The sequence below is a fragment of the Castor canadensis genome, chromosome 15, assembly GCF_047511655.1.
Source record: "Castor canadensis chromosome 15, mCasCan1.hap1v2, whole genome shotgun sequence".
In the NCBI taxonomy this organism is placed as follows: Eukaryota; Metazoa; Chordata; class Mammalia; order Rodentia; family Castoridae; genus Castor; species Castor canadensis.
Genome location: NC_133400.1, coordinates 54,533,452 through 54,552,186, shown reverse-complemented (window position 1 = coordinate 54,552,186; position 18,735 = coordinate 54,533,452). Strand labels below are relative to the sequence as shown.

At 39.1% G+C, this 18,735-nt stretch overlaps 1 protein-coding gene and 1 long non-coding RNA gene across 2 annotated transcripts in view; one reads left to right on the top strand and one right to left on the bottom strand.

The window, feature by feature from the left end:
- LOC141417459 (uncharacterized) overlaps nt 1–5,024 on the bottom strand; it is a 159,382-nt gene extending 154,358 nt beyond the window's left edge. The window contains exon 1 of the long non-coding RNA XR_012442021.1: nt 4,903–5,024. This is a non-coding gene — a long non-coding RNA (uncharacterized lncRNA). The remainder of the gene's footprint in view (nt 1–4,902) is intronic.
- The window catches only part of Kif5b (kinesin family member 5B), a 45,226-nt gene continuing 30,747 nt past the window's right edge, over nt 4,257–18,735 (top strand). Inside the window, exons 1-2 of the mRNA XM_020157318.2 lie at nt 4,257–4,833; nt 14,364–14,451. Coding sequence (XP_020012907.1) covers nt 4,708–4,833; nt 14,364–14,451 — 214 coding nt within the window. The 5' untranslated portion in view covers nt 4,257–4,707. The remainder of the gene's footprint in view (nt 4,834–14,363; nt 14,452–18,735) is intronic.

Genomic DNA, 18,735 nt, shown 5'->3' with positions numbered 1-18,735 from the left:
CTACTTTTGCAGAAGGTGGGACTTCAGGAAAGATAGATAGATTTGGATGGATACAAAAAGACATATAGAATGGGATCAGTATGACTTTGAAATTAGCAAATTGGAAGAAGGGGCAAGTGAAAAGGCCAGTTGCTACAAGTTAAGAAAATAAGTTGCATGTATGAGGTCTTAGATTTGATCCCCATGACTTCAGAAAAGTAAGCTATGGAGCAGTGGGAAAACCCTACTTATCTAAGAAAGAGTCAGGTGACAGAGGTTATAGTCCAATCAGAGGAATTTGAACACGTTTGAGTAAGAACAGAAGAGAATTGTAGGGTATTTTTTCTTTTATTTTTTTGAACTGCGTTTGAATTAAGGGCTTTGTGCTTGGTAAGCAGGTGCTCTACCTCTTGAGCCACACCTCCAGCTGAATTGTATGTTCTTGAGCAATGAAATGGCATAATAAAAGCAATGCTTTAGGAACATTAATCTGAAAATTATTTGCAAAACAGTGAATGTAGGAGGACTTGGTTTGTCATTTTCACCACTATATCCCTAGCACTTATCCTGATACCTAGTAGGAGTTCAACCCATACTTATGGAATGATCACATGGAAAGTGGTAGAGGGCTGTTTTAGTAATCTAGGCATGAAGTACTGAAGCCCTGGATTAGGAAGGGGAAGTGGAAATGGAAAGGAACAGGTGGGTCTTGTACACATTTGAGAAAGAGATGCTACAATGTCTTACTCTAAATGCCCATTTTTAGTGTACAGCCATACTATTTAATACAGCCTTCTCAACTATTTAATTTATAATTACTCTAGAATATAGTCCAATTTAAGTACATTATAAATAAGTAACACTTTATATGCTTGTTTCTAGAAGATAAAAGTTCCAAATTATAAGTTATTATTCTAGTTACTATATAACAAATTATTTGAAACTGAGCAGCTTAAAACCATAACCATGATTTTAATGGTCAGGAATTTGGGCAGGCCTCAACTGGGTGATTCCTCTGCTCTGAAGGTGTCAGTTGAGTTTACTTGTTGGTATTCAACTGGTGGATGTTTTGGACTTGATAGTCCAAGATGGTTTCACTCACAAGTCTGGTTCTTAGGCTGGACTCAGTGGAGACTAGTTGTGACTATTGCTGGAGTCCTACATATGATTCTTGCATGATGCTCTTGGGGTAGCTGGTGTGATGTGGCAGTCAGAGCTCCAAAAAGAATACTCTTTTTTTGGGGGGGTGCAGGGGAACAGTACTGGGTTTTGAATTCAGGGTTTTGTGCTTGCTAGGCAGGTGCTTCACAGCTTGAGCCATACCTCCAGCCTCTCAGAAAGAATATTCTAAGAGATCAAGGTAGAAATTACAAGGCTTTTTCACATCTAGTTTGAGATAGCATGCAATGTTATACATCTTCCACAGTGGCCTAGTTACAAGTGACTCAGAGGGCCAGCCAAGATTCCAGGACAGAGGATGCACAAAAGCATGGACCCCAGGAGGCACTGTTCATTGGAGGACCGTCATTGGAAATGGTGGAAATCTCATGTTCTTAATCTGTATAGGTAAAAGCACCACTCACATTTTCATAAGGAAAGGTTATGTTAATGAGTCTCAAACTGTACTCACAAGCAAACCTACTCTTTCACTACTATGTTGAAAAAAATGGCAGTATTTTCTATTTTGAAAGACAAACCTGGATTAGCAAGTTTTTTTAAATCAATCTCCTATTTCCTTGTGAAAGTATTTCTTAAACCTTATTGCCTGATATTATTATTCCTCTTGTGTGACAGCAATTTTTAGAAAGATTTTTTTTAACAAAGCATTTTTCTCCTTCCTGGCTCTGTGATGATACTCAGGATTGTGGTGTTCTTTTGCCAGAAATACATGTAGCAGGTCATAAAGCAGAAGCTTTTTGTAGGATACTTCCCTTTCCAGCTTTGTTTTCATGAACCTGATTCTCAGAATCCATTGTGCAGGAGGAAAGAAGCAAGGGTTGAAAGGCAACAAAAGGTGGCTCAATAGAGGTTCCCAAAGCTTCACTCCGTGGCCCTTTCATTTACCTCCTCTGCTTCTCCACACCCATGAAGTCTCCTGAGTCACCTAGGAATGTTTTCATGGAGAATTTGGAAATCATTGCTCTCCATCAATCATCCCTCAGATCTTCTGAGTTAAAGAACAAAGAGGAATAGTGGAGAGAAAGTTGAAGAACATCAGATACAGGCTACCATGTTTCTTGTTTTGCATGTACAGGGGATAAATGAAGTTGGAGTTACCAGCAATGGTAACTTTTTAGCCCAGAATTATGGAACAATGCTGGTACTGGTGAGTAGTTAAGTACTGGCAGGGAGTGGAGAATAATTAATTCCACTTTAGGAATGCTAAATTTGAGGTTATAGAATACGATTTAAAAAAATAAAACAGGTGGCCTACAAGCAGCTGAAGTTTGGGAATGTTACACAAATGAAAAGGTCAGGGTTGTGGATAAGAGATTCCTGTAATAGTTGAAGTGATCTCAGAGATAATTGAGCAGAGGTTTGAAGATAGAGTCTTCATGACATCCTGCTTGCAAAGGTAGAAAACTAGTGTCATACCTGCCACATCCAGCCCATAAAGTATCACAACAAACTACTTTCAGTGACTCTTGACTTACTAAAAAACATTGTTCTCTAAAATTATAGACTATCAGAAACTAGTGCTTTACATTGTATGAGTAAGAATAAAACACCCTACTTGTGCCTAGAGAAGCAGCCTTGATTCCTAAACCAGGTGAAGAGCATGGAAAAAGGAGTTTCAGAAGACATTTTACATCTTTATTAACTTTGTAGTGTTCAAGTAAACAGGACCTTGGCCCACTGTAGTCCAACCCTGATGTTGCTATCTTTACTCATAGTTTAGCTTTCCTTGGAGCCTCTCACAACACTGATTCATGTACATTTTACCAAAACTCCACACTTCCCCCAGAGATGTGATAACTGCACCTTTTCCTTTCGTGAGATTCTCCACAGTTCCCCTGGTGTGCGCTCTCCTTCACTGCAGTGGATAGAACAATCTGAATCTGTTTAACTATGGATTTGTTTTTTGAGGTGTTAGGATGCTTGGATGAACACAAGAGGTCATTGAAGGTTTTCATAATTAAATTATTCATTTTATAAACAGAAACTGGGGAACAGAGAGAAAAGGTTTCTAATTGTCATTGTACTTTTCCTTCGTAGCACCGCAGTCATTTCTATGTAAAGAACTTTCATGGTATTCATCTTCTAAACATACAATGCAAAGTCAAGTAGAGTGGTTTTGCTGTTTGTTTTTGCAATATTTGAGGATGAAGCCAGGGACTCCCGCACGCTACACAAGTGCGCTACCAGTGAGCCGCACCCCCAGCCGCTGGAATGGTTTTTTGTTTTTGCCAGTACTGGGGTTTGAACTCAAGACCCATGCATGGTAGGCAGGCGCTCTACAACTAGAGCCACTCCGCCAGCCCCTGGAGTGTTTTTTTTCTAGGCCTTTAAAAAACGTCTTTATACCTCAGATCATTCTTCTTCCTGGTACTGCAATTGACAAGTTCTGTAGGTTTACTGGGGAAATGGGGCCTCCAATTCACTGAACACGGGTGGGGCGGCGCATGTGCAGTTCACTGCCCACCTGTGCGTCGCCCTGACTAGGCAGCTGATGGAGACAGACTGGAAGGTTTTTTTTTCATTGGGGGAGCGGGTTGTGAAGGGGTTCTACTTCCACCCCACCCAACAGTTCCACTTTTCTTTAGCAACCTTCTTCATTCCTTAGAAGTGACATTTTTTTCCTTCTTATTCCTATCTCTCCAACCCATCCTCCCAGGAAGGAGCAACCGTTTTAACCCGATCCACGCCCCGCCCTTCATTCAAACTTCCCTTTTCTTGCCACGCGCTCTAAAAAAGGGGCGCCAAGAATCGCTTCCCCCCCCCCAGCCCCCGCCAAAAGGAAAGGAAACACTTCCTTATAGGGATCTGGTACTGTATTTAAAGAAACTACAACATTACGTAGTTATTCTTTCTCCCCTTACCAAAGGAAAGAAAGCTGAGGGCGCCTTCCTTAGCTCCAAGGAATTCTGCAGTGACAGGAGACTCGGAGCCCAAGGCGCTTCCGCAAGCGATCTTCCAAGGAAACTTCAATCTGCGACCCCCACCCAGAGCAGTGGCGGAGCCCGCGGCGCTGCCCGGAAGGCCCGGCGCGGGCGCTGATTGGTCACGGGGCCGCCCGAAGCCCCTCCCTGCGCCTGCGCAGTCCTCCTTTCCCGCCGCCCAGAGAGCAGCCCCGCCCGCCGCCCAGTCGCCGGTCTGCGGCCTCTGGACGGATCAAGCGTCAGCCGGCAGCAAAGCGTAGCTGACCAAGGTGGGTGGGGGGGGCCCAGCCTACTTCGCACGAGAAGAAAGGAGGGGCGACTCTGCAGGCCCCCAGAATTTCCCAGCCCCCTGCAGCCTGCTTCGGCCGGCGAGGGAGAAGCTGAGGAGCCCGAGACTCTCCGGTGCTGCCGCCATGGCTGCCATGATGGATCGGAAGTGAGCCTTGGGGCTCCAGGGCTGCCGGCGCTTCGAGTCCCAGCTCGCGGGCCGCTCCTGCCCCGGGAAGCACGGCGTGACAAGCTGCTGCCTCTCGGTTCTCGCGACCCTCCGACGCTCAACTCCGGCTGCTTCCTCCGAGACTAAGCAGCGGGGAGTGGCTCCCGGCCTCCGGCCCCTGCTGCGAGAAAGATGGCGGACCCGGCCGAGTGCAACATCAAAGTGATGTGTCGCTTCCGACCTCTCAACGAGTCCGAGGTGAACCGCGGCGATAAGTACGTCGCCAAGTTTCAGGGAGAAGACACGGTCATGATCGCGGTGAGTGACCCTGACCCTCCCCGCTCCCGTCCCGCCCCATCGGGGCTCGCTGGGCGGGGACGGACTTACAGGGACGTGGCGGGGTGCAGACCCGGAGGGAGCAGTGGTCCCCAACTCTCTGGCGGGGTTCGGCCGGTTCGGGTAGCCCCGGGAGGGAGACTGTTCCAGGATCAACCCCACCCCGGTCTTCTGAAACCGGAGGCTCAGTCTCAGCTCGGGACACTCCCCCACTTGGGGCGCTGCAGGAGCCGTCCGGGTGTAATTGCTGATGCTTAGTGTTTGTGTGTGTGTTGGGGCGCTGCAGGAGCCGTCTGGGACCAAGTTCTGGGGCTGTGTGTGTGTGTGTGTGTGTGTGCAGTTGCTGATGCTTAGTGTTTGGGATTACCCCCAAATTTGTCATTCATAAGACGTAAAAAATTAATTCAGAGTTCGAGTAGAACCTTGAGTCGTGAGTTGAGCGCTACCTAAATAATAGATAACTTGTTTTATAGGAACACATAACTAGGTGTTGAACTCCCCAGGGAGGAAGAAAATCAAACAACTACCTCAAATGTTCACCTACCCGATTTATGAGTGATGAATAACTTTATGTTAACAATAACAAATGGCAAATCGAGGATTGTAAAAGGAAATAGTTTTCTTTGAAATCGGAGTGGTCAATTTTGTTTAATTTTACAGTAGGTTTAAGCAGATTCAGTGTTGGAAAGATCCAGAATTTTGCTCTTACTGGGTTTTATGGAGTAACAGCACTGTAGGAAAAAGTGATAACTGCATATATCGGACAAGAAGTATTTTAAAAACAGACTTATAAAAAGAAAAAAATTGACCTTTATTAGATTCACACTTATGCAATTAAAACCTACACTGGAGAAAACTGATCTTGGTAATTCCAGGGATAGTGAGATGTTGCTCCTTTGCAGCATGAAGTAAAACATAACAAGAGTTGGCTGATCAATAGACCAGAAAGTGAGGATTTTTTGAGATCTGATTTCTAGACTTGAAAGAGCTCTGAAAATAGCATTCTCAGTTTAAGAAGATTTGAAATAGAGTCTGCATGCAAAATGGTGAACTGTGACAAAAATTAAATTCACCTTTATTGGTAATGCTTTGTGGTGGAACATTTTTTTTCTACATTGTCATCATGGTGCAAAATTTGATTTGTTAACTTTTGCTGTAATGGAATTGTGTATTTTGGAGGCTATTTGATTTGGAAATAGGGCAGAGGGGTCACAGGAAATGGGACATTGATGATTGAAAACACTGATATGGAAGACAGGGCTAAAGTGAAGGTTTCCAAAGTTCACTTCTAGATAGTGAATGTGTTAGCTCCACATCCTCTTGGTAGACTTTTGGCAGAAAATCAGTAGGTCTCTGCCAACTGCCAACTACTGCTCTGTGAAGACTGTCAGGCCGGTTTTTTTGTTAACAAGGCTTCAAGACAAACTCTTGCTATAAATGACATCATAGTAAGGCAGAAAAGTTAAGCACAGTGATCATTCTCCTTTAGGAGGATGTATGGTACATGGAATCCATAGCCACTTGAAACTCCTGGATTAGTTGCCAAACTTGAGGCTAGTAGTTTCTTAAGAATTTTTGTGATTACTCAGCTTCAGCAATGGTTTACACATTTGTGTTTGTTTTTCTTTTCTACTTGTATTAAGATTGTCTTATTTCTCCGGGTTTTTGTTTAAACAAATCTATCAGTATCACTAAAATTGTTTTTGTTGGAGTGCTAAAATTTAGGATTCATGTACTACGATTAGAAAGTAAACTTTTGATGTGACTCAAATATGACATACAATATGAAGTGAAAACCAGTTGCCATAGGAAATATTTATCCTAGATATTTCCTTTAGAAAAAAATTTTAAGTTTCAAAATTTCTTTGGTAATTAAGTAATTTTAAGTGATAATGTAGAAATATCGGTAGGTGATTAGATGGTGAATCAGTAATGAACAGTTAGTTGGGTTTTTGGTTAATTCATAAGCACTTTAGTGTGGCCTTTAAAAGTATAAAGAAAAATATAACTGAGTGATATGACCTTTAAAAATGTAAGGAAATATGTTTAGTTCATTTCCAGGAACTAATTTCTTGCCAATAGTAATTAATTATGCTGGGGTCTTGTATTTTTGTTCAGCTTTTTAATGAATTGTACTTTAAAAGATTGTTTGGGAATTCATAAGAACAGCTGAGAGGAGTGAAATTTTAAATTTGTAGAAAAGTCTCTCTCTTGGTTTGCTTTCATTCATTTTACTGAATCCTGATCCTAATTCACAGTAAACAGTTCAGTGAGAATAGCAGCAGTGCAACATTTAAAACTAAATTGTTTTAAACATGATTTAACAGTGTTTTGTATACAATCTTCTAGTTAAATCAAAATTTAAAACATAAAGTATTTTACCTTATGCTACTGAATTGCAAGTGTAATCAGTGCTCATAAGAAAACAATTTTTAAGGATTCTCACTTTCTTCTAAGTTTTGTTTTTAATACTTGTCCACTTTTTCCCCTATTACCCATGTAAACAGTGATTTTAATATAATATGACCCTTGACAGACAAGCTTTTTATTTGTTTATAATTTAAGTGCTTAGTGAAGTACTGTAAATAGCACATTGTATAAAATAAATGAATTGGTTTATGAAAATCTTTAAACAATACTGACAAAACCTATTTTAAATTAGAGAACTTGTTATTCACAAAATAAGGAGAACAAGAGGACTCATTGTGTTCAAATGAGCTTTCTGAAAACAAAAAAATTAGAAAAAATACTTCTGTATCTACTTAGGCATCATAAAAGTAGAATATGACCATTTGTATGATTATCTTTTCTAATTATAGTTCTTTATATAGTATACTATAAAGACTCAGAACCAAAATCAGCCTGCCGTGGTTCATTAAAATTAGAGGAGAATCAAACTAATCAGATTGTCTTGCTCATTTCCTTGCCTAAAGGAAATGGTGATTTCCCCTTTCTAGTAAATGGTGATACTATGTTTGAATCTTCCTGAGATTCTGAAAAGCCATCATCAGGTGCCTTTACTTAACTTTGTGGAATGTTATCCCACTGCTGGATCTAAGGAAAATATAATATGGTATGGTCCTGTGTGATCTGAAAAGATCACTATTCAGAATTCCAGACAAAAGCATATCCTTGCCAAAACACTGTCCTTACCAAATTTGGTCTGTGCAGACTCAAACAGAATCACTTCACTTAAGAAACCTAAGGTATGGCTGCAGTTCAAATAAACTTATTCCTATTTGATTTGTTCCCATGAAGCCTCAGTTAGATGTGAATGCACGTTGTGACTTGGTGTTTGTAAAATTGAGTAATTTTGAGAGTTCATAGATTTACAGACTGCATAATACATGTTTCAAGTCTTAAAATACAGGTGCAGATACTTAGTTTTCCTTTGTTTAATCTACTTGGAAGACTGAGGTGTGCCTTAACTTTAGGCCATTAGAAATAAAAGTAAGTTTCATTGCTCAGGGTCTTGATCTTTACCCCAGGAAGCCAGGGTCAGTAACTTCATGACTAGATCTTTAAGCAAAATATTTGCCTTACGTAATAAAACCATAATTTCACTTTGCAGTTAAGTCTTTTGTAAACTTAATACTAGGCATGTAAGTTAATTTTTTATTTAACTGTGATGGAATTTAAAAAAAATCTGTCCCAACTTATTTTTATATTTCTGTGTTACTCGTAAATCATTGCTAGTCTTAATATTTTCATAAGGTTGTAGTGGTAGGTTTTCCCGGTTGCTATGAGGTGATGCTAAACATCTACGTAAAGTTCTTTATTACCCCATTATGTTAGCATATCTCTTTGTAAATGGTTGAGGATTTGTTTATGTTAAGATTGAGGTATGACTTAGAGTTCAATAGTGCTATTTGTTCTTTATATTCTTTGAATTACTCTGATAGGGTTTTATTGTCTGAGTTTTTATTTTTATTTTATTTTTACAATTACTTACATGTGTATACATTATTTGGGCCACCTCCCTCCCCCGCCTCCGGGCAGAACCCACCTCTTGTTCTCCGATTTTGTTTAAGAAAAAACATATAAGATAAAAAGAAAAACAGTGTTTTGCTAGTTTGAAATGAAGATGGCAATATAGGGAGATTCCTTGTCTTGTTTCCATGCACATGTGTATTACAACCCAAATTAATTAATCTCTACCAGACCTCTTTACTACTTCCTAGTCCCCTTCCCATAGTGTCCTCAGTCAGTTTAAGATTACTCCTATACAGTGATCAGCTACATTCAAGTTTCTGGTTTCCTTCCCTTTCCCTATTCCTCCTGTGTGCAGTCTCCCCTTAATGTGTGAACCGTGTCCAATAATATTACTGCATTTGTTTTAGGTCTGTAATCTACATATGAGGGAGAACATGTGATTTTTGTCTTTCTAAGCCTGACTGACTTTGCTCTGTTGATTATTTCTTGCAAGCAAAATTAGAATTAATCATTGCTTTTTGCTTTAGTGTCACTTTTTACACATGTGTTAGTTTATGTATATTCAGGCTAGTTGCAATTTTTTGACTTCTTTACCAGATTGTACCTATCTCCATTCAATTCAGTTAACATTACTTGATACACCTATGCTAGATCCTAATATACAGCTTTTTCACTTAGTATTTAAGACCTTACCCAGGCTTATCCTCTGTTACTCTTTGAATGTGACAGTCTGTAGTAATTATCATTTCTAAAATATATCTGATATCTTACAATCACTAAAAAGTGTTTTCTGGATAAATGAAGAGGAAAATTTTTGTATAGAAAGAACATTAGTATAATTTATCTCTGGGTAATGATTGTTATTTTCATTGTACTTGTATTGTCAGAATTATTTCCATGGATGTATATATATATAATACAAACTAATAAATTGTCTCTCTCTAACCACATCTGTGGAATTGAATGTTAATGTCTTAGTGGCATCTTAGCAAAAGGATACTTTCGTTTTGCAGTTCTGTTTCGTTCTTTTTTCTGAGGTTTTCCATATCCTGGCAGTTTTCTTCTTTATTGTTGTCTATTTTTGTCCTGAGTTCATTTATCCATTTATTCATTGTGTTCTCTCTTTCACTTTGGTGTTTATACAGTGCTTCTATGGTTTCCTTTATTTCTTCTTTTGCTTTTTCAAATTCTCTAGTTTTATTGTCTTGGAATTTCTTGAGTGTCTCCTGTACATTTTGGTTGACCCTATCCAGTATCATCTCTATAAAATTCTCATTGAGTACTTGTAGTATGTCTTCTTTTAAATTATTCTTGTGGGCTTCATTGGGTCCTTTGGCATAGTTTATCTTCCTTTTGTTGGAGTCTGGATCTGAGTTTCTGTTCTCTTCATTCCCCTCTGGTTCCTGTACTAATTTTTTGCTGTGGGGAAACTGGTTTCCCTGTTTTTTCTGTCTTCCCGTCATTGTCCTTGGTGTTGTTACTGTCCCTGTACTGTGTGTAATTAAGTATTTTCTAGCTTGTAATAATAACAATGGTAATATTTAGAATGGAAGAGTGAGCTGAGATGGAAAGCAAGAAGTTAAAGAAAAGGGGAAAACAAATATACAGACAAGAGGGAGAAAGCAGAACAAGGTATCAGACAAGAGAGTTTCAAAGGTATAAACAGGGAGTGTTAGTGTACTAATCGACAGTAAGCTGAACAGACATTAGAGAGACAGAGAGGATTGAAAATCAAAGATAAAAAAAATAAAAAATAAGTAAATGAAAGTAATATCTGTATATAAAAATGAATTAAAATAAAATGGAAAATAGAAAATTAAAAAAAAAAAACTTCCAAGTTTATATGCAGTGCAGTTTCAGTCTTAATAATTTGGGTGTCCATCTCAATCTCCAGTCCTGGAGTTGGTGCCTCAGATGTTGTTCTGTAGTTATCTCATCAAAGGGGATGCATAAAGTAGAACAAAACTACACACTCACACACACACACACACACACAAAAGCCCCACCAAGTGTCCCCAGTTCAAATGCAATACAGTTTCAGTAAGTTTTTCGGCTTGCAGGTGTAATTTGGTTGTTCTCTCATCAAAGGTAGGGAGAAAAAGAAAAAAAAGCGTCTGGAGGCAGTTCTGAGAGTGGTATCTGCAACTGTGGCTTGCCTGCCTGCTGCTCTCAGCCTGTAGCTGGCGGCGTTATTTATGCAGATCTCTGGGGTGAGCTAGCACTCACCTGGTCCCATAGGCTTTGTTTGCTCAGAGTTCTGCTGTGCGGGAGCCTCTGCTACAGGCTTTCCCCTTTCCAAGCACTGGGAAAGGTGACACTGCCCCCGCGTTGTCAGGCCTGCGTGTTTGTTTACAGCTCACGTGGGAAGTGGGTCTTCCCCCCTCTCCTTTGAAGTTTTCCTCCCACTGCCACTTTCAGCAGCTTTCCTGCTCCTGCTTACTGGGTGGTGCTGCTGCTCCTGCCGGCCACCATGTTTGTTTACAGTGGGAAGTGGGTCTTCCCTCCTCTCACCAGCTTCCCCGCTCCTGGTTGCTGGGCACGCGCCCCGCTCCCGCCAGAGGCTCTGCGGCCCGCCCGGCTTGTTTATTTATTTTAATCCCGGGAAGGATTCCCTTCCCCCAATCTTCAGCGCTCAGGGCGCCCCACCCTCTTTCCAGCGTGTCTTAACTGTTCTTATTGCTTAGTACTCAGTTTCTCTTTTTTTTTTCCCGTGTGGAGGTCAGTCTGTCCAGGGGGCTATGCTGCTCTGGCCAGGCTTGTCTGTGGGAGAACCGCGGTACCGCGAAGCTCACCTGGTCCGCGTCTTCCCACGCCTTATGGGCGCCAGCCACTGGCGGCCCCGGGGGCCTCCTCGGTTCTCCGTTTAACGTGAAGTGGAGATTCTCTGCGCCGGCTGGAGATGTGGAGGAGTCAAAGTTATGCCTTTTCTCGGTGATTATGCCTGCAAAGTGTGTCTCCAGCGTCTCTCCAAGATTTCACTATAGGAGGGTCGCTTTCTGCTTCCTACCTCTAGCCGCCATCTTGGAATCTGCAGGAATCTCTAAATGCCAAGAGCAAGGAACCTGTTGACTTTCAGGAGTCCTGAAGACAGTTAACTCTCCTTTGTAGACTTATCCTCTTGTGGAGGTAAAGGTGGAATAAAGCTCAAGACAGGGAGCCCTTCTCTCTGAGAGGGTGCTGTTCATTGTGTCCTTAGTGGAGACGGGCTGAGTAGCTTTCCTGATGGTATTACTTCTTTGTATTGGAAATGGGACCTCCGCGGGTTAGGGAAGTAGAATTAGGCCCAGTGTCTTTCCTTGCTGTCTGACATGCAAATCTCAAAAGGATACTTTCGTGTCTGTTACACCTAAAGAATAATCAGACATTAATGCCATCTTAAATTGATGGCAAAGTGAGGTCATTTTAGTATATCCATCAGGAATGCTTTTAGCTGCAGAGGAAAACAAACAATAGTGGCTTAAGCAATAAGTGGTTATTTTTCTCATGTAATAAAAAGCCTAGAAATAGTCCCATACTGCTAGTACTTCTTGGATCCTGACTGTTACGTTGTCATCCTCAGTTACTGACTTTTCATCATCATCATTTCTCATGTTTGCAAGATGGATGCTATAGATCTAAACATTCATTCTAGGAAGGAGAAAAAGCTAAAGCTGGGATGGTCCTTTTTCTCAAGAAAATAAGGGCTTGCGGAGTGGCTCAAGTGGTAGATTGCCTACTTAGCAAGCATGAGGCCCTGAGTTTAAACCCCATTACCACCAAAGAAAAAATAATACCCTTCTCAGAGACCTCCTGGTAGTTCACCACTTTATAATCTCCAGACCTTCGTCATAGGACCACTGGTTTCAAAGAGATTAGGCTAGTGGAAAGTAGTAAGGGAAAGGAGAATTGGGAATGGCTTTGGATAGCCCTTGAGAGAGTATCCGTTTCATTGTAACAGTTAATCAAAGCTTTGGGAGCAGGGTCGTGAGGTTAGTTTTAAGATCTAGGAATTATTCTATAATTTAAGGTTGGGGTTTTTGTTTTGCTTTGTTTTGTTTTCTGGAGTCATGTTTTTTTTGTTTATCTTAACATTTAAGGGCCTAGCTTCCTTCCTTCCCTTTAGAAAACTAGAGAGGCAGGTACATGTGAATGCCCAGAATCTCCTTGCCTCTTTTTCTCACCTTGAGATGCTCAGTCTCTGAAATTATTAGATTATCTGATATTGTGTAACAGTCTTGCCTGTCTTTAAAAAAAAAAAAACAAAACAACTTTTGTAGACCCACAACCAAATTTCTGCTCTACTTGATTATTTCTTACTCTATTTTCAAGCTGTTATACCTGGCCTAGTCTTGACTTCACAGCTGTATTCTTTCCTTGACTTTCATGGATACTATGTACTCTTTTTTTTTTTCTTTTTTGTTCTATGCCTCTGACTCCTTTGTAGACTATATCAGAGGTTCTCCCAAGAGTTGTCTGGGGAGTCCCAAATGTGCTTTCTGGGGGATCCACAGGATTCAGAATACTTTAAAAATAAGATATCTTTTTCACTGTGTTGACATTTGCATTTGATTCTTGCTGCTTGTATGTCAAACTAAACAACTTCCTTTGATTTCTTGAATGCTACAAGCTGCTTTCTGCCTTAGCATCTTTAAGCATCCTATCCATATTACCTAGACGGCTTTCTCACACCGATAGCCACCCACCTCTTGGTGACTAAAACTAAAGAGTACAACAGTGTACTAGGCACTACTTACTCTTCAGTTCTTCATCATCCCTTTTCCAGATTTATTTTCCTGACATTCTTCTGTGCTCCCCTAAATGCAGGTTCTCCTCTTGTTATAGCACTATAGTTGGCATGAGTCAGAATTCCAGTCACTCTATGTATGATATCTGCCCCACTGTTACTTAACCTCCATTGGCAGAGAATCTTTTCTTGGACATCTTACATTGCATAAATATTTGCTAAAAGAAAGAATGAGTGAGTTGTTGCAGTAAGGCTGGGCATAGTGGTGCATACTTATAACCCAGCTACTAGGGAGTCAGAGATCAGGAGGATCACAGTTTGAGGCCAGCCCCAGCAAAAAGTTAGCAAGACCTCATCTAATAAATAATGCTGGGGGTAGTGTTGCACCTCTGTAACCCCCAACTACAAGAGAAAGATTGAGGTCCCTTTTGCTTTAGCAAAAAGCTGAAAACTGTTAAGTAATAAGTAAAGCATAAAAGAGTTGGGGGTGTGACTCAAGTTGTAGAGCACCTGCCTAGTCCTAAACCCCCAGTACTGCCCCCTCCCAAAAAAAAAAAAAACAGCCTCAGTACCATTTGAGTGACTACATTAGTAGTACTAATTATAATCACTGCACTAGGCCTGGGAATACAGCAAAGACTAAAACAGTCCTTGTTTTCATGGAGTTTATTCTTGTGGGTTTATACATAGTAGCCCCAAAGGTTCATTTCACTCAAGTTAAAATGATAAGAAGTGATGTAAAGTATGTATACTATTTTGAAAGCTCAATATATGATATATTTTTTTAATGTCACTTAGAAGTATCCCCTCATCTTTAATTTGTATAACTGAAACACTTTTGTTTCTTGTTTTTTAGTCCAAGCCTTATGCATTTGATCGTGTGTTCCAGTCAAGCACATCTCAAGAGCAAGTGTACAATGACTGTGCAAAAAAGATTGTTAAAGGTAAGTATGTTTAACTTGTTGAACTAAATTTATATTTACTATCCTAGCAGTAAGTAAAATTTGATTTGTGATCTTTCCCACTTAACTCCATCTTTGCTTTTTCCTTTTAATGCCCATTTCTTCTGTGTTAATTTCAGAAAAAGGTTTGGATAATACACTTACTAATAGTACTATACTGCTTAATTACCATACAGTAGCTAGTGAAGGGTGTTGTAGGAGTGTTATGTATTTGTTTTTGAAAGATGGGTTTCTATTAGCTAGTCTCAGAATTTCCAAGATAATAATTCTAGAAATGGAAAAGCTTGAGAAGGAAGACAAAATGGCTGGACAAGTTTTTAAACTATGGCCAAAGACAGCAGTCTATCATTCTTCCACTCCATTTTTACTCCTTTCCCAAAGGTTTAACTTGTATTCAGCAAAGAAACTTTTGACAACTTAATAGGGATTGCCAAGGATGAGAAAGGCAACTTATACTAAGATATTTATCAATTTTATGTTTTCTAAAACCATTTAACTCTAGGGTTGAGAGAATGCTAAGCGGTTATTTGGAGTTAATTTCCAGTTACTATAAAAATAACCTTATCAAAGGGATCTTACAGTTAAATAGTTACTTATGATTTATTCCATTTTTGATAGCTCTAGTTAATAAAAAGTGCTTCTTAGATTAAAACAGAAATCTTGTGACATTCATGAGGGTAGAGAGGTAGGATTTGTTTTTAGTGGGAGCACAAACCATCTTAGTAACAGAAGAGAATTTGTGGATAAAAGTATTTTATAGATATGATAGAGGGGAAATGTAGACATTCTTTTCATATGCCATATTGAACGTCAGAAACAAAGTCATCACAGAGAGTGAAGAAGGAGGAGAAAGTTCTAGGAAAAGGCATAAAATGAATGGATTGGGGCAGGTTGGTAGTATTGCCAAGTACCATTAAGGGCCCATTTGAGGTTAGGTGCCAGAAGAGTTGGATTTACCCATTTGGAGTTTGCTAGACAAGTACAAAAGAGGAGAGAAAGCGGCAAGAGAATTGAGGATACCATGAAAGGAAGTAGTTATAATGGTGGACCGTGGAACCTAAAGTGGGTAAGGTATAGCATAAGGGAACTTAAAGGATAGTGAAAAAAGGTGGTAAGATTAGAACCCAGTGAAGACAAAGGATTGTTGGATTAAGGGTACCAGAAGGAGTAATAGAATGTGGGCATTTAAAATTGGAATTATGGAGGCAGTACAGTTGGTAGTGAAAAGGTCAGGGTCTCTCTGTGGAGCTGGCAGTTAGGTCAAGGATCTGGGAGACCACAGTGTTTTAGTAAGATTGTCTACTGCATGGACATTGAGAATTTACAACAGGACTGATACTGGTGAGAGACAGTAAACGGTGTTGAAATCTTCATAAAATGAGAGGAAATTAATGTGAGATTCTGTAACTGCCTGCAACAAAGAGGAAAAAAGTGTTATTGTATGTTGTCAGTATCAAAAAGTATTCCAAAAGGATCTATTAGAGAACATAATTATATTGCATTATTTGATTGTGGCACACTGTTTCTATCAGTATAATTTAAGATTACATTTTCTTTTTGTTGTGTTCTGTATGTTTTTGTGGTCCTGGGGTCTTAAGGCAAATGCTTTACCACTGAGCTACTTGCCTGACCCAAGGTTACATTAACTTTTTAATTTGTAAGAAGTGATTGATTCATGAATTCATGAACAATTTAAATGTACAAATCTTTCTTACATGTGCTACAGTGTTTAACCCCATTCCATTCTTGCACATCAAAGTGTAAGTATTTAACATGCAGATTCCATTTTGTTCATTTCAGGCTGTGATTATATTTTAGTTTTGTTTTTATAGTTTTCTTATTAGGATCTACTAAGTTGACTTTTGGCATATTTGAAAAGTGCACAGTAGTGTCAAGGACATTGAAATTTGAAAGTATTCTAAATATTTTATTAAATGCTTAATGAATGGGCCGTGGTTGTTAGCCTAATCTAAAAACTAAATAAGATTGTTGGCAGTTAATTAAATCATGATATTACATTGTTTGAATATTCAGCCAACTCAGAGCTTCTTACCTTTAAACTTGTCTAGTTCTTAGTTCCTCTTACATTTCTGTAAGAATATGATGAAAAACTTTGATCCTTTTATGAAATCATGGTGCATGACCCTGGTATTTCCCTCAAAGTACCAATCATTTGTCCTTAGCCAAAGAGGAAATTAAGTTAGTTTAACCATATTTTTTCCTTAGTGAAATTTTTGAATACTTGTCTGTAGTTCCCAGAATCTGTAATTTTTCCCTTTTTGAAAATTAGTGTAACATTTGTAAATTATTCATCTTCTGTTACCTTTGTCCTCCAGGTTTTAAATTTACCTTTAGTAACTGGGAGAGTTTGATCCCTAAAATGTAATAACTGGAAACTTGGGTGCATTTAAAACCATTTTTCTGCTGTTACTCTACCCATATCAACCTTAAAGTCTTTTAACAGTGTTTATTCTGTTTTCAGAGTAATGCTTGTGGAATATAGTAATAAAATGGGAATACGTCTGTCTTAATGTCATCAGGTAACTTCATCATACTTAGGCAATACAAGTTGATTATTCATCTTTTTCTGAATATGGCTTTAAAAGATCTTTTTAAAGCCTTACATTTTATTTTGTTTTGTTTTTGTAAGACATCCTTTCTCATACTATTCTAGAGATTTTTATTACATCCTTGGATGTTTAGTCTTAACAATAGGTTTATACCTCCCTTTTTCAGAGCTTTTTGAAATCTGTTTATCAGTCATTTTTGGTTTTGTTTTATTACTGTTTATAATTCTAAGCTGATATTTGTTTCCTGAAATTTCTCTGTTTTTCAAAAAATGTCAGCCTGTTTTTGCTTTCCTGTTTGGAACTAAATTCTACTTTACCAGCCTGTTTTTGCTTTCCTGTTTGGAACCAAATTCAGGATAGCAGTTTTCTTCTTTGCAGTATGATTAAGAGTAGTCGAGCCTTTGGAATTACATTGAAGTGTAGACTGTTGCTTTCTAAGCTGTGTGATTTCCCGTAGGTTACCTGACCTTCTTAAGTCTCCATCTTCTTTTCTGCAAAATAGAACATACTGCAAGGATTTAAGAACACAAATTGTTTCCTCTGTCTTTGGAGAAGAAATTATTTTCTTAAATAATTCATTCTTTCCTCTTCAGTTCTTAAATGTCACTCTTTCCTGCTTTGTAATTTGCATAGGACAGTGTCACCTGGTTTGACTTTTCCTTTTGTCTTCACCCAAATGCTCTGTATCTTTTTAGAGAAACCTATATGTAGTAGCTAGTGGGGCTCATCCTGGACAAGAATAGAAATACAGCAGAATTACTAAAAATACAAAGATTTAAGGTGTGGGGATAGGTAGTTGGTGTCCAGTGAGGTGGGAAGATAGGAAATCAACTAAATAGATTAGACTTGGTACAGTCTTTGGCAAATAGATTAGGTGGGAGACCTGGATTAAAAACTGTTTGGTAGGCAAAGATGAGCAAAATGATGGGCCATGGGGATTTCTTCTGAGATATGGATTTGACTAGCAAGCTGCCTGATAGTATTCTGGGCCATTGATAGTCCATTGAGGTTGCACTGGTTCATAAATTTCTGTATAGGTATATAGCTTTATTATGTATATGACCTTTACCTTTTTGTTTTTATGATTCATTAGATAGAATTGTTGCTTTTGAACAAATTATCCACTTGTATTCATTTTTGAATTCTGAATCTGAGTGATTGCTGTATGCTCGTTTCCCCTATACTAAATAGTTGTCATTTATTCAGTGCCTGCTCAAAGCTAGGCATCATACCAGACTTTCATAGATTACTTAGTTTCCCGTGATGGCTTCCAGACCTGGATTGTCTGACACTGTTTCCACCTTTGATTTTTCCACATGTAGCCTGCCATATATTTATTTTAGTTCCTGTATGCCTTGAGAATATAGTACAGTGGTCAAGAAGAAGTCTCTGGAGCCATCCTTATCTCCATCTTACTAGCTGTGGGACTATAGACAAGTTAATTTAATTTCTGTGCCTCAGTTTCCTCTTTTGTAAAATGGAACTAATAATACTTTGCATAGAATTTTGAGAGTTAAATTTATTAATATATTGGCAGCTACTGGCACATTGTAAACTCATATTAACAATAATAATTATAGATGATGATTTCTAATTCTCACAGCCTTTCTTTGAGGAGACATTTTGCTGGTGAGAAAGCTAAAGTTCATGGAGATTAAGTGACTTTCAAAAGGTGGTTATGCTCTTGTCTCACTAG